Genomic DNA, 13,012 nt, shown 5'->3' on the forward strand with positions numbered 1-13,012 from the left:
ACAGTAATCTTTGAAGAATTTGAATCAAATGATTCCACACAACAAAGAAATCCCTACATCGGATAACATTTAATGATTATGAACAAAACTTCACGGATCAAAAATAGCTGGGTGAAACTACCCAAAGCCCAAAGCAGATGCAACTTGTTTTTTGAAGGCCGGTTTTCATCCTCCCGCCCATTATTATTATTAATGCAGTGGGAAAGCCAAACCCAACCTACACCCAGTATCACCTGTTAACCCAGTACACAAGGTCTTTGCTGAGCACCTTGAGCAACAACAGCATTTCTGAACCAGTGTCGGTTTTCTGAAAGTCTTGTAGGTTTTCAAACAGCATCCATCAGTGGGAGAGTGATTTCCGTCCCTTCAACATGCGCCGCAGAAGCACCTCGATGCCACCTTGTGAGCTCATCCTCTTGATCCAGCCGTGGGTCCTCTTGCGTTTGATGTTCTTGGGCTGATACTCTGTGCCTCTTTTCCGTGTCCGTACCTGCTGGTATTGCCACGGAAGCTGTTGGAACACTCCTAAACCCTCAGCCTGAGAAGAAAGCGGCCCATATCTGGAAATCTGAGGTCCTGCGGCTGCTCTGGGCACAATCCAGCCGCTGAATAATCTAAGATGAGAGCTGCCATTTACTGCAAGATTCCCTGTAGTAAAGCTGTTGATAAATCACAGATAAAAAATGTTATGAACAAATATTATTCATAAATATCAACATTATGCCATGATGACAATATGTTGTTATACATTTATCAAATCAAATGTATCTATAAAGAACATTTAAAAGCAACAGCAGTTGACCAAAGTGATGTACAATCAAAAATAGCAAAAGCCCACAATAAAAAAACAAACAGACAAAAGACGTAGCAAGGTAACCATCATACTAAGCTAAAAACAAAGGAATAGAAGTGTGTTTTAAAACGGCATTTAAAAACAGGCAGTGTAAGGGCCAGCCTAACATGCAAAAGCACAGCCACTCTGTGCTTCAACCTGGACTCTGGGACTACCAGAAGCAGCTGGTCAGCGGACCCGAGTGACCAAGATGGGATGTGTGGTTTTATAGGACAGAGAGGTCGGTCTGAGCTAGCCCATTTAGGGACTTGTAGGCAAACAATAACATCTTAAGAATCGATCCTAAAAACGTACAAGAACTAGTGAAGGGAGGCTAGTGTGGAGGAAATGTTCTGCAGCATTTTGGACCAACTGCAAGCGTGACAGGGAGGCTTGGTTGACAACAACATGAAGAGCATGACAGAAGTAAAGTCTGGACGATAAAAGCATGTACAACCCTTTCAAAATCATTAAACGATTTTTAAAAAAGAGGACTTTTTGGTGCTACTACTTGGTGTTAGGGTTGTCAACATGGAAGTTCAGATTGGAAATGCATTGAACTGCTTTAACTCGCACTGGTAATATTGTTACAATTACAGAAAATACTGTACTATAGATGTAAAAACGTCGTTCATTATATGTTATAAGGTAATTCCCCAACACATTGCTGACTATCAACATTTCCAATCAGTAACGTTAGCTAACTAGCTAACTAGCCGCGCTGCTAACGGCACTGCTAAACTAACGTTAGCTTGTCGGTTGGCATCGTAAACAAACCTTTGCCGTCTGTCTAGTATGGAAATACATAAACTCTGTTACCTGGTGACATTTGTTATTCCACGCAGTCGGGAAAAAGACGCGCGTATGATGTTCATCTTCAGATATTTACACAGTTGACACACACATGAGAACAGTGAATGTCAACGGTCTGCCAGCCTCTTCTGCGAATAAGAAGCAACCTGATTGGCTCAGACTTTTCAGCCAATTGAAACGATTGATGCTGGAGTGACTTTAATTCCCTGAATTATCCTTTTTTTCAAAATACGTCTGAAAAATATACATCAACATAATTACAACGTATTATTTTATTATTCTTATATTTATATTATTATTATTATAAGATAAATATGCGAAATAAATAAATGAATACATTTACACGACATTTTTAATGGAATTCCATTGCTAGGCAACAGCCTTGGTCCTTGGTAACTTCCTGTGAGGGATGAGGAATTCAATGTGCCTTTCAAATGTATGTTTGCTATCTGCATATGATGAATAAATATGATGTGTAAATATATTAATATGTTAATAAAGAAAATTGTAATACCTTAGTATTATGTGCACCGTAAAAAGCTGTGTGTGTATAGACACAGTATTTATGTATTCAGGTCGTCCTAGCTGTTAGGACCAATTTAATATGTGACTCAATTGAATACAATATTTATAGTAGGGGGTCCCTGCTTCATGTCTCTTTCAGCCAAGGGCTCCTTGGCCTAAAAACATAGATGACCCCGGTTTACAGCAGTTTACCGACCGACACCACCATACTTTACCAATAAAAAGATTTATTGCTCATACTTTAACAGGTATGGTTTGAGATTAATGACTGCTAAACGAGAGATACAAAACAAACAAGCTATTTGGTATGCAGCGTGAGAAAAGCTCTGTCTCAAAGGTGGTTCAGGGTATATGATATCCAGTCACTGTAACGATTTTACACAAGTCACAAATCAGTGAAGTAGTCCGCTTAACTTGTAAATCACTCACCCAAATAATGTAAAAAAACAAACAAGAGATAACTGTATTAATCAATGCACAACTGCGCCCCTCAACAGTCAAAAGACTATATCCTATTTATAAATAGTTGTGTAACCTAAAATGATGTTACTTTACCAAACACTTTGTCGAGTGGTAAAACCCCCTTTATTGTTCTGCCAGGATGTCCTCACAAATGTTTTGAAAGTTGGAAAGGAAATTGGATATGTGCATCTTGATAAAAGCCAATTGTGCACCCCTGGGTATAGCTTTAAGACATTTGTACTAATAAACCTGTATTTGAATTATATTTGACAATAATAAGTAATTTTGTCAGTTCTAGGTACAATGTATATTATTACAATGTAGTTTGTTTGCTGAGGGCAAATTCCTTACAGGCCACATGGCATGCTACTTGGCTTTAAACCATTTTATTAAGACATCAATGCGTGCCATGCATAAACATAAAGCGGTAATTGTTATTTACATTGGCTGCCAAACAATAACAGAAAGTACACAGTTGTTGTTGGCTCTCAGGCTACCCGCCCCATAAACGTCACAGCTCCAGTTCCGTGACAGGCACCCACTGACCCACCAATGTGTTGATGTCAGTTCAAGGGTAACAGAGGGACACAGCACATTTCTTCTAATTGTTTAAAAGCTAAAGGTAATTTCTCCTGTCAGTGACATAGCAACTGCCATACAACCTTTTCAGGTGTCACGTTATGATGATGCAGTGGAGATGATTTATTATGAATAAACCCAGGTGTAGAATGAAAAAAAAATAGGATCATACGTGCATGTCCTATTCAGATAATGAATAGGCCTATAGCTGGACTATCATTTTATAATTTCTAGCACTCTCCCTGACTGCAACCTCGCACACGCACGCACGCACGCACACACGCAAACATTTTGCTTTTCTGTCAGCCTTGGCAACAGGGAAACAAGCCTCTCCCATTGGCCTCTCGGTGTTCAGCTGTCTTCCATTCGCCCTCCTCACTGCCACTCAGGAGAGAAAATGCCCGAAGACTGCTGTCTCTGCTGCGGATACAAGGGTAGCAGGGCTGGGTAGGGTCTGTCTGTGTGCGCAGTGGATGCCGAGGAAGAAAAACAACAACATTGTTTGTCATCGTTATGGGTATTTTATTGAGACGTAATTGCCACACGTTTATGGATGCACGCTTTATCACCAATCAAAGCCCCTCCGTGCTCCGTAGAAGCAGCCTAATGAGGCCAATAAGAAGGTTTTACTGTTGTGCAGCATCTGAAGCGTAGACAAATTGTTGCAGCAAATGCAACGTTTTCTCTGTTTCAGTTCCTTCGGCCCTCATATTCCGGTGCAGATTTCTAATCACCCATAATCATCACTAATTCTGCAGGTAAGGAATGGATTTTTATTTATTTATCTAATTGGCTAATGTTTCTTGTGCAACATATCATCATCATGAATCAGTATCAATAAACAGCTGCACAATTATTTGCATGCATTTGTTCTGTGACAGAGCAGAAATACAATATCTATAAATAATATACACGCAGCAGTGGCCCTCCGCACCGGACTGACAGATTTTAATCTTTGTTATTTGTGATGCGACGCTACTAATTTGGCCTATGTATAACACTTGTAAAATGTCTTTAACGCGCATTTTCCTCATAGTGAAACATCTATAACAATACTCAGTAATGCACGTCAAATTATCGAAATAAAGAGCCTATTACTGCTGTTTATATTTCAAGTAAAATACTTGTAGAACCAGCTAAGATACATGACATTTGTGCATTCGGTCTTAAATATTTATATATATATATATATATATATTTTGCAAATATACGCATTTCATGCGCAGCTGTCAAGGCAGAGTGCGCTGTACTTGTAGAAATAGAGCAGCACTCTGTGTACCAAATGTGTGTTACTGTAAGACTTGGCAGACATATCAACCTACATATTATTCTGCAATGCAGACAAGAAAAATATCACATGGATGAGTAACCTTCAGCCAGTTTGACTTTGTGGGATGTGAAATAGTGGAACACTTGCTCTACTCAGTCATATTCAAATCCTGGTTGACCATTTATGGATAGTATTTGGGTCAAGAAGAGAATCACAGATTTTAATGCCGGGGCTGATGTAGTTAGTTTTGTGTTAATGAGGTGTTGTGTGGCATCTCAACAACAGTGTCATCCAAGGTGACAGCCTGCTATATTGTCAACATGTTCACCATTATCACAAGTGATCACCTCTAAGGATGTTCCTCAGTGGACCCTGTGAGTGGACCCCTTTACCTCATCGTGTAGCCTACCACTTGTAGCTGATTAGGCACAACTGAATGGGTCATATTACAATGGCAGAATGGCTAAAACATTTAAGAACCATCACAAATAGATGAATGGATGGGTGGCTGGTTGGATGATAAAAGGATATTCTACAGCAGAATTGAGAATTGATACTTTAATGCTCCATTTGGAGGTCTGTGGAAGGATAGGTCTCCCAGTCATCATTCACTTGGCTCCAGAGTGTACTTGGATAGGATTTGATGCACTGACCTTCAGACCATCCTGCCACTTACAACAACAACAACAACAGTACACTCAGACACAGACGCAGACACATGAACAGATGAAGCCTCCTGTGCAGACAGGGTTAGGTAAACCAGCTCCATTGTCCCCTCACTGTAGTGCCAGACCTCTGAAGCACCGCACATTTAAAGTGTGTTTCATAATTTCCTTTACCCCAAGGGGTTGTTAAGTTGATCACAGTGGTGGTGTTTGATTAATGGATACAAGTTTAATAAGAATCTGAGATGTGATCTGTTAAATATATACCCTTTATATGACTTCTATAATAACAAAAACATGCTTTGATTGATTAATAAAATCAATCCAAATTCATTTCTGCTACCAATAAATAAACAAATTCTCTAAATGTCTATATGGAATAACCACTTAAAGCTTTTTTTTTATACTCCCGTGTGAATGAAATACTTGACAAATGACAATGAAAACAAAGTACTAAGCATGTTATTAAGAACTGGACAAAATGGATAATGTGCAAGAATCTGACTGTATAGCATCATCCAAATGATGTAAATATTTCTGTAACGCAGTTCTGCTGCAGGCTTTTTGACATTGCCATGGAAACAATAGAAAAATATACACAGCAGACATTTTTAATATTGATTTGACAATATATAGTAATTTTGTCCAGCTTTACTCAGCAACATCTCTCAAGATACCTAGATGTTGTTCATTCTTATTAATTATTTTAAGCATGAATGAAGGTATAACTACATGGCATATGATACTATGAGCAGCAATGTGAAATATGCCCTGTAGACATGCTGCACTCTCTTTCTGTTACCAGGAAACAATAAAGCCTTATCATATACTGTGTGTGTGGCTCTTCACACTCTTCCTCCAGATAACCAGCCTGTGTGTGTGTATGAAGAGTGAGGACTAATTATACTTTATTTGCACAATTGCCAAAATGCAGTTTAACTGGAAAACGAACCGTAATTTCCATTGGAAGCAATATAGATTGGAAAACTGCAATCATAGTGTTATGAGACATACAGTCTGTACCAGGCATGTACACAGTCATGCCATATGACTGACATGCTCTATTTATACGTATCCTGGTTCTGACCATGTGAAAAGGAAGGGTTATTAATAGCAAATGTCTAGGTCGGCATGTTAATGGTCGGTCGTCTGACATTGAAATTGTAGTACGGCACAAGTATCGTTTTATGTCTGTTTATAAACTTGGAATTCCTGAATGTTAAGCTGCTCGGTCACCAAGGTGAGTGTTAGCCGAGCTTTACAGAGGCGGTTGGAGGTGCACTTACACTGGCTATAGTGTTTTGAATTTGCACAGCAGTTTGGAGCCTGTTTGTGTTTAATTTCACTCGACGCTGGCTGTGGTCTTATGAAAGGATTAAGTAGACTGTTTCACTGTAACCGCGTTGCTAGGAAACAGCTTGGGTTCAATTTGATAGGAACCTCGCTGGGACCCAATGTCTTTATGCTGAGCTGTTGACATTTGCAAACACCGACTGCAACAGGAAATTAACCTGAAAACATTGATAATGCCTACGTCTGAAAGTGAGAGAAAAGAATAAGTTGTGAAAAGCTCAATAACATCAACATCTATTTTTCCATTTTGTACTTTTCTTAAACCTACATAATCTTTTTTATTATGTTTTCAAATGAAGCATCTGAGTGATCTGCTTTGTTGTATCTGTGTGATGTTGTTTATACAGGGAAGCAGCATGCTGACCAGTATTACTGAAGGGATACTGTGCTGCCTGACTGGAAAGGCTGCCAGTCTAGTCTTGCCCCTGGAGTCTTCAGAACCCTCTGATGGTTTTGAGTTTGTGGAGGTGAAACCTGGGAGAGTCCTGCGGGTACGGCACATCATCCCTGAGCGTCAGCCCATAGTAACAGAAGAGCAAATAGCACGCAAGGAGAAGACGGATGGAGATGATGATGATGGCTCTCCTGAGGATAATAATGAGAGCAAACCTGGCAGCAGCGTCCACTGCAAGAGGAAGATCACAGTCTACCGCAATGGCCAGCTGGTGATTGAGAATCTCGGCGATGTTTTGCACTCTGAGATCCTGCAGTGTCAGGATGGGGATCTGGAGCCTTGCAGCACTGTAGAGGTAGAGCTGGCTGACTACAAAGAAATGCCCTCTTCTCCAGACCCCAACCCTCTTCCTCCTCCAGTTCCTCCACCCCCTGGGGAGCAGAAACCTGCTCCACCTCCTCGCCGCCGTCGTCGCAAGCCCAAGCGCACGGTGCAAATCGACTCGAAGAGGGTGATCTCAAGCTGCAAAGGGACTCACTCGGACGTAGCGCTGTTCTTCGTTCACGGTGTAGGAGGCTCTCTGGACATTTGGGGCAGCCAACTAGACTTCTTCTCTCGGCTGGGCTATGAGGTCATCGCGCCCGACCTGGCGGGGCATGGAGCCAGCACTGCCCCACAGATTGCAGCTGCTTATACTTTTTATGCCCTTGCAGAGGACCTTCGTGCCATCTTTAAGAGATATGCTCGTAAACGCAACATTCTCATTGGCCACTCATATGGGTGAGGATTTGTGACATTTTCTTGTTATAAATCATTCACCATATCCATCAATCTATTAAGATGCTGTTGTTAACATGTTGGGACCTTGTCATTATGTCGCTTTCAGAGTGTCATTTTGCACCTTCCTGGCCCACGAGTATCCTGATCTGGTCCATAAGGTGGTGATGATCAATGGAGGGGGTCCCACAGCTCTGGAGCCCAGCTTGTGCTCCATCTTCCAGCTGCCATCTTGTGTCCTGCACTGTCTGTCACCCTGTCTAGCCTGGAGCTTCCTCAAGTAAGATCTGCATTTGTACTCTGCCAAAATTGGCAGTAGAGACAGTGACACACCACAGTAACTTCTCCAGTCACTTACAAAACAACATTACTTCTTGATGTCAGAACATTTGAAAAATGACAAATTTACAAATAACTTCCTCTCTTTTTTCAACCTTTAGAGCTGGATTTGCCCGCCAGGGTGCCAAAGAAAAGCAGCTGTTGAAGCAGGGCAATGCCTTCAATGTGTCTCCGTTTGTCCTGCGAGCCATGATGAGCGGCCAGTACTGGCCTGAAGGGGATGAGGTCTACCACGCTGAGCTCACTGTACCCATCCTTCTGGTTCATGGCATGTGTGACAAGTTTGTGCCCATGGATGAGGACCAGCGCATGGCAGAGGTAAAATACATCTTCATATGTGAATGAATGCTGGCTTATCGTCATATTTAATATGAAATCTAGTGTTTTCACTGTAACGCTACCTACAGCATTGTAATGTCTAATCTATATTAATTTTGGCTCCCTTTTTAGATCCTTCTGTTTGCATTCCTAAAAGTCATTGAGGAGGGAAGCCACATGGTCATGATGGAGTGTCCTGACACCGTCAACACCCTCCTCCATGAGTTCTTTCTTTGGGAGCCGGACATGTCCAGAAAGGACAGCATCAAAACAGACACAGCTCTCAGTGACACCCTCCACACACTGAAAATAAATAAGCCTATGGACAAATAACCAATGCGGACTCTAGTTTTACTATGGAACCACGCAGAATGCCTTTTGTGTCATGTGTTCTTAAGGCTGCTCCAAGGCTGAGAGCTGTTATAAACAGGGCCACATCTTAAGGATGCGGACGGCCACTGGTGCTCCAAGATAAAGCAGGACTTAGGCATGGTGCTGACTGGAGGACGATGGAACCAACATAAAGATAAGAGGAATGGATGCAAATACACAGTCAGTTTCTGCTTCGCTTTTTGAAACCAGTTTGTGCTCCATCGTGTCATGTTTGCAAAACAACACAATACTTGGAGGACTATGTCAATTTGTGATTCGTCTATGAAATATATCTGGCAAAGAACTGACGACGGCAAGATGCAAAAAGCATAAAATCCATTAAATGATGTGTGAATTCCCTTACCTTAAATGTATGTAAAGTACTGCAGATTTTCTGTTAAACCTTTACAAAATGGTTATCTTATCGTTCGGCCCATACTACTTACGTGTGCTTTCAGTGGGAAAGTGAATATGAAGTGAATTGAGGAATTACAGATCTAATTGGTCAGTATGGTGAAGGACATCTTCTCAATCAATAGTTTATTTTCAAATACTGTCTAGATGGTAGTGGGACATACATTAAAGATATAAAATACAGATGTAGATGCAAACTGTAATTAATAACTGCAACATGCATACATAAATGACATTATGCGAGAAGGAAAAACACAGAAAAAAAATCATTGTTCACCTGCAAACCAGCCACCTGTTAACCACATCCATACAATGTGCAGTGTACACCATCTCAAGCATTAAGACTCACAATCACAGCTATTGTCAATAAAAGTGGCGTATCTATTTCCTTATTACAGCAATATATTTTCCATATATTGAACTCTAATGTAAAGTCTAAATCCAAAAAGCTATGTGCGTCTATGTTAAGCACAATGTAACCAATTCATAGTTGCATGGAAATTAAGTAATATTCAGTGGGAGATTTATGGGAACTGGTTGCAAAAAACGATGTTAACAAACATGGAGGCCAAACGGTTCTCCTCTTTTATTCTAGCAGCCATTTCTGCAATATTATACAATATCCTAAGGATACAAAGTACAGAGGCCCTGCATGAGTTCAGAATATGAAAAGGTATGAGGGTTGTGTCAGACAGTTGCAATATATTCTAATACTGGAAATGTCTCTGTGCACTTCTTTCTTATCAAATGAGTGTTTTACTGTGTAAGTATTATGTTGCCTTTATTTTGAAATAACTGCCATGACAAATTGTGGTTGTATTGACCGCTTTAAGCTGCTGAGTGTGTTCCCCTACTACTCTCCAGTCCATCCTATTTACCTAATAGTGTCAGACGGGAAATAATGAGCTAAACATTATGCCCATTCCTGGGTGCTGCTATGTCTCATAATGGGACAGTAAGGTGCAAGTAAAAGCACAGTCTAGTATGCTCCCTGACTGTGCATATCTGTTGACAGGATAGTTTATACTGTTTTGAGAAGCAAACTGTAGAGACTGAGACTGGTTGTCCAAAGCTTACAGAGATATTTTGCTGATTTTAATCCAGGTCTGTGTCATGGCAGTGTGGGCATTGTGTTCTGATGAACGTTCATCTGAACAGACCTGGATTAAAATGGCTTTATTATGACTTTAAAATCAAATATGAGTCAGGCAAAGGAGAAAGTCCCCTAAAGGGAGAGATGTTTCTACTGACCATGCTGGTCTGTTATATATGCATTTTGACAGAATGCTGATGCAACATAACTGGTCTTATGCAACTGGAACAACACAGAGAGAAATAGAAGGGACATAAACGGACTTGGCACTGACATCTCAAAAACATTATATGCTCTATGGATTTTCCAAAAACCAACAAGTGCTGCTAATGCAATGTTCTGTATGTCTCCTTTGGTTTAAAAGGTCAGTAAAACTGTATGGGCAACAGGGTGCACATGTACTTCCTCTTATGCTAAGTGTGCATATACAAATGGTCAGTGCTCATATGTGCTATATCTTTTTGTGGTTAACAAAATGTGTCAATGTTATTGTTGCATTTATTCATGGGAATCATAATATATGCACTGCCTGGATGTAGATGCATATAACATTATATAGCCTATCAAAACAGTTGGATTCAGTGTATGAATGTGCCTTTCCTGGCATGAAATAAAACCGATGTTCACAGTCCACAGGTGATTTGTTTCTTGTTTGTTTGTTTGTTTATTTGCAGTAATATTTGTTTTTCTTCAGCGAGTGTTGGCGTAACAGCATCGCAGTCATTTCATCAGAGATTAAATAATTAAACACTGAACTAATGCAATTTAAACACAAAAATGCAGTCATTTTTGAAAAATAGAGAAGGCAGATGAGATGTATTCTTCATTGGGATAATTTCACAAGGACAGAAGCTGTTGGCTTACGTGTTATGGTTTGATGAAGTAAAGCGCCACTTTTAATATAATCAGATTATCTTTTGGGATTATTTTTAATAAATGGCATTTCTTCGCCTGTCCTCACAGCAGTAATTTAATAAATTCACCCAAATTATTTATTATTTAAAGTTTTGATCTCTTTTTCTAACTTTTCTAATTTGTTAATCTATATGTAATTGAATTGAATTGAATTTTATCTTCAAAATGCCTCCTTTCAAACGTTTAAGTGTTTAATGGCTTACCTTGTAATCAGTAAGAACAAATGGAAGTTGGAGTTGAAACATTAGGCTAGAAATTCCATATATAATTTAATACTAAATAAGGCAGCAACTTCTTGGTTGGTTATGTTTTTTATTACAAACTTTGTTCAACAATTATACATATACAACAAATCAGACATGTACTCAACATAAAAATGGATTTAATGTAAAATAAATAAATCTGGGGATAAGTAAAATAATAAAATAAAATAATAATAAATAAAAATATTCCAGTAGGACATATCAAACTTAAGAATAACATACAATATTAATCTCCAATATATAAATTAAAGAGCTCCACAGCTTTATTACTGTGAGAAACTGTTAATCGAAAGCGATTAAGTTATGGATAGTTTTTGTTACTTTACATCTGTGCAAAAGACATTTACCATATGAAATCATCAAGTTAACAATAGATGCAATAGTATTTGCTCATGCTCTAAATGCAAAATTACATTTCTACAATCAATTTTGATATCACAGTTAATTTATTTATTTTGTGAATATTTATTGAATCTTCTTAATAACAATATACAAACAGAGTCATTAAATAATATAAGTATAATATTCAAGAGCAATATAATACAGTTAATATTTACAGTCTTTTTTTAATTCTTTATTTGCAAATTGAACAAGTATAGTACAATAAGAACAGTGTGGCATCATTCTTGACAAAGATAGATAAGTGTGTAAAGACAGTCAGTTCTCCTTTCAGAAAACAATACACATTAAACTACAACGACATTACATAAGAATACTCAATAGCATAGAGAAAAAGAAGACAATAAATAAAGTAACAATAGATACATGTAAAGAACTTAAATGGAGACGCGGGCTATTCTGTTATAAATCTCTAAAAAAGGTCATGTAACTTATCTGTGGTATAATTACATTTCTTATCATTGATAATCTGGATAGACTCAAAATAGTTACGAAATTTAAATTTGAAGGGATTAAAGTTTGGTCGAGATTTGGAGAATTTAGCTTTATGGATATGATGCTTCCCTTGAAGAACTAGTAAATTGACATCAATCCACTGTATTGTTTTATCTTGGTTTTCATAGCAGGTAATGACGTCTTTTGCATTCAATTTAATTAAGTGTTTGTACTGATTGCTAAAAAGCTTTCAACTTTTTTCCAGAACTCCAAAGTACACTGACACTCACAGCATAAATGCATAATAGTTTCATCTCCAATCTCACAAAATTCACATTTGTTGTCCACATCTGCAAACTTTGTAACAAATTTATTGGTGGGGTAATCAGAATCAGAATCAGAATCAGAAAACCTTTAATGTCCCGCAGACGGGGAAATTCGTTTGTCACAGCAGCAACATAATATTACAAGCAGAAACATATTACAAATAAGATAAAATAAGATAAAAGATAAAAAAATAGCAAAAATAAGCAATAAAGTTAAATTTAAAAAGGGAAGAAATAGAAATAGACATATATACATATTCACATGATATAGTGCAGTTATTCTTGTTTTGTTTGTTTTGTAATAATATAGTATTGAATAAATAAATATGAGTAAACATTGTGCAAGGTTGTATAATCCTATGCATTTGTCCAGGTCATCGTTATCCTCAAAGCAATTTCAGTCAAAAGCGACTGGACTTGGTTATTTGTCTAGAAAGACGTTTCACCTCTCATCCAGGAGGCTTCAAT

The 13,012-nt window shown here is 38.6% G+C and overlaps 1 protein-coding gene across 1 annotated transcript; it reads left to right on the top strand.

Annotated features, from left to right (window-relative positions):
* The first annotated feature begins 3,684 nt into the window (after positions 1-3,684).
* Positions 3,685-10,753, top strand: LOC310957615 (protein ABHD8-like). Its single transcript, XM_083928256.1, has 5 exons — positions 3,685-3,969; positions 6,847-7,673; positions 7,780-7,950; positions 8,111-8,327; positions 8,460-10,753. Exons 2-5 carry the CDS (start codon positions 6,856-6,858, stop codon positions 8,658-8,660), a joined length of 1,407 nt encoding a protein of 468 aa, XP_083784382.1. The 5' UTR covers positions 3,685-3,969; positions 6,847-6,855; the 3' UTR covers positions 8,661-10,753.
* The last annotated feature ends 2,259 nt before the right edge of the window (positions 10,754-13,012 follow it).

Source organism: Echiichthys vipera, assembly GCF_963691815.1.
Source record: "Echiichthys vipera genome assembly, chromosome: 15".
In the NCBI taxonomy this organism is placed as follows: domain Eukaryota; kingdom Metazoa; phylum Chordata; class Actinopteri; order Perciformes; family Trachinidae; genus Echiichthys; species Echiichthys vipera.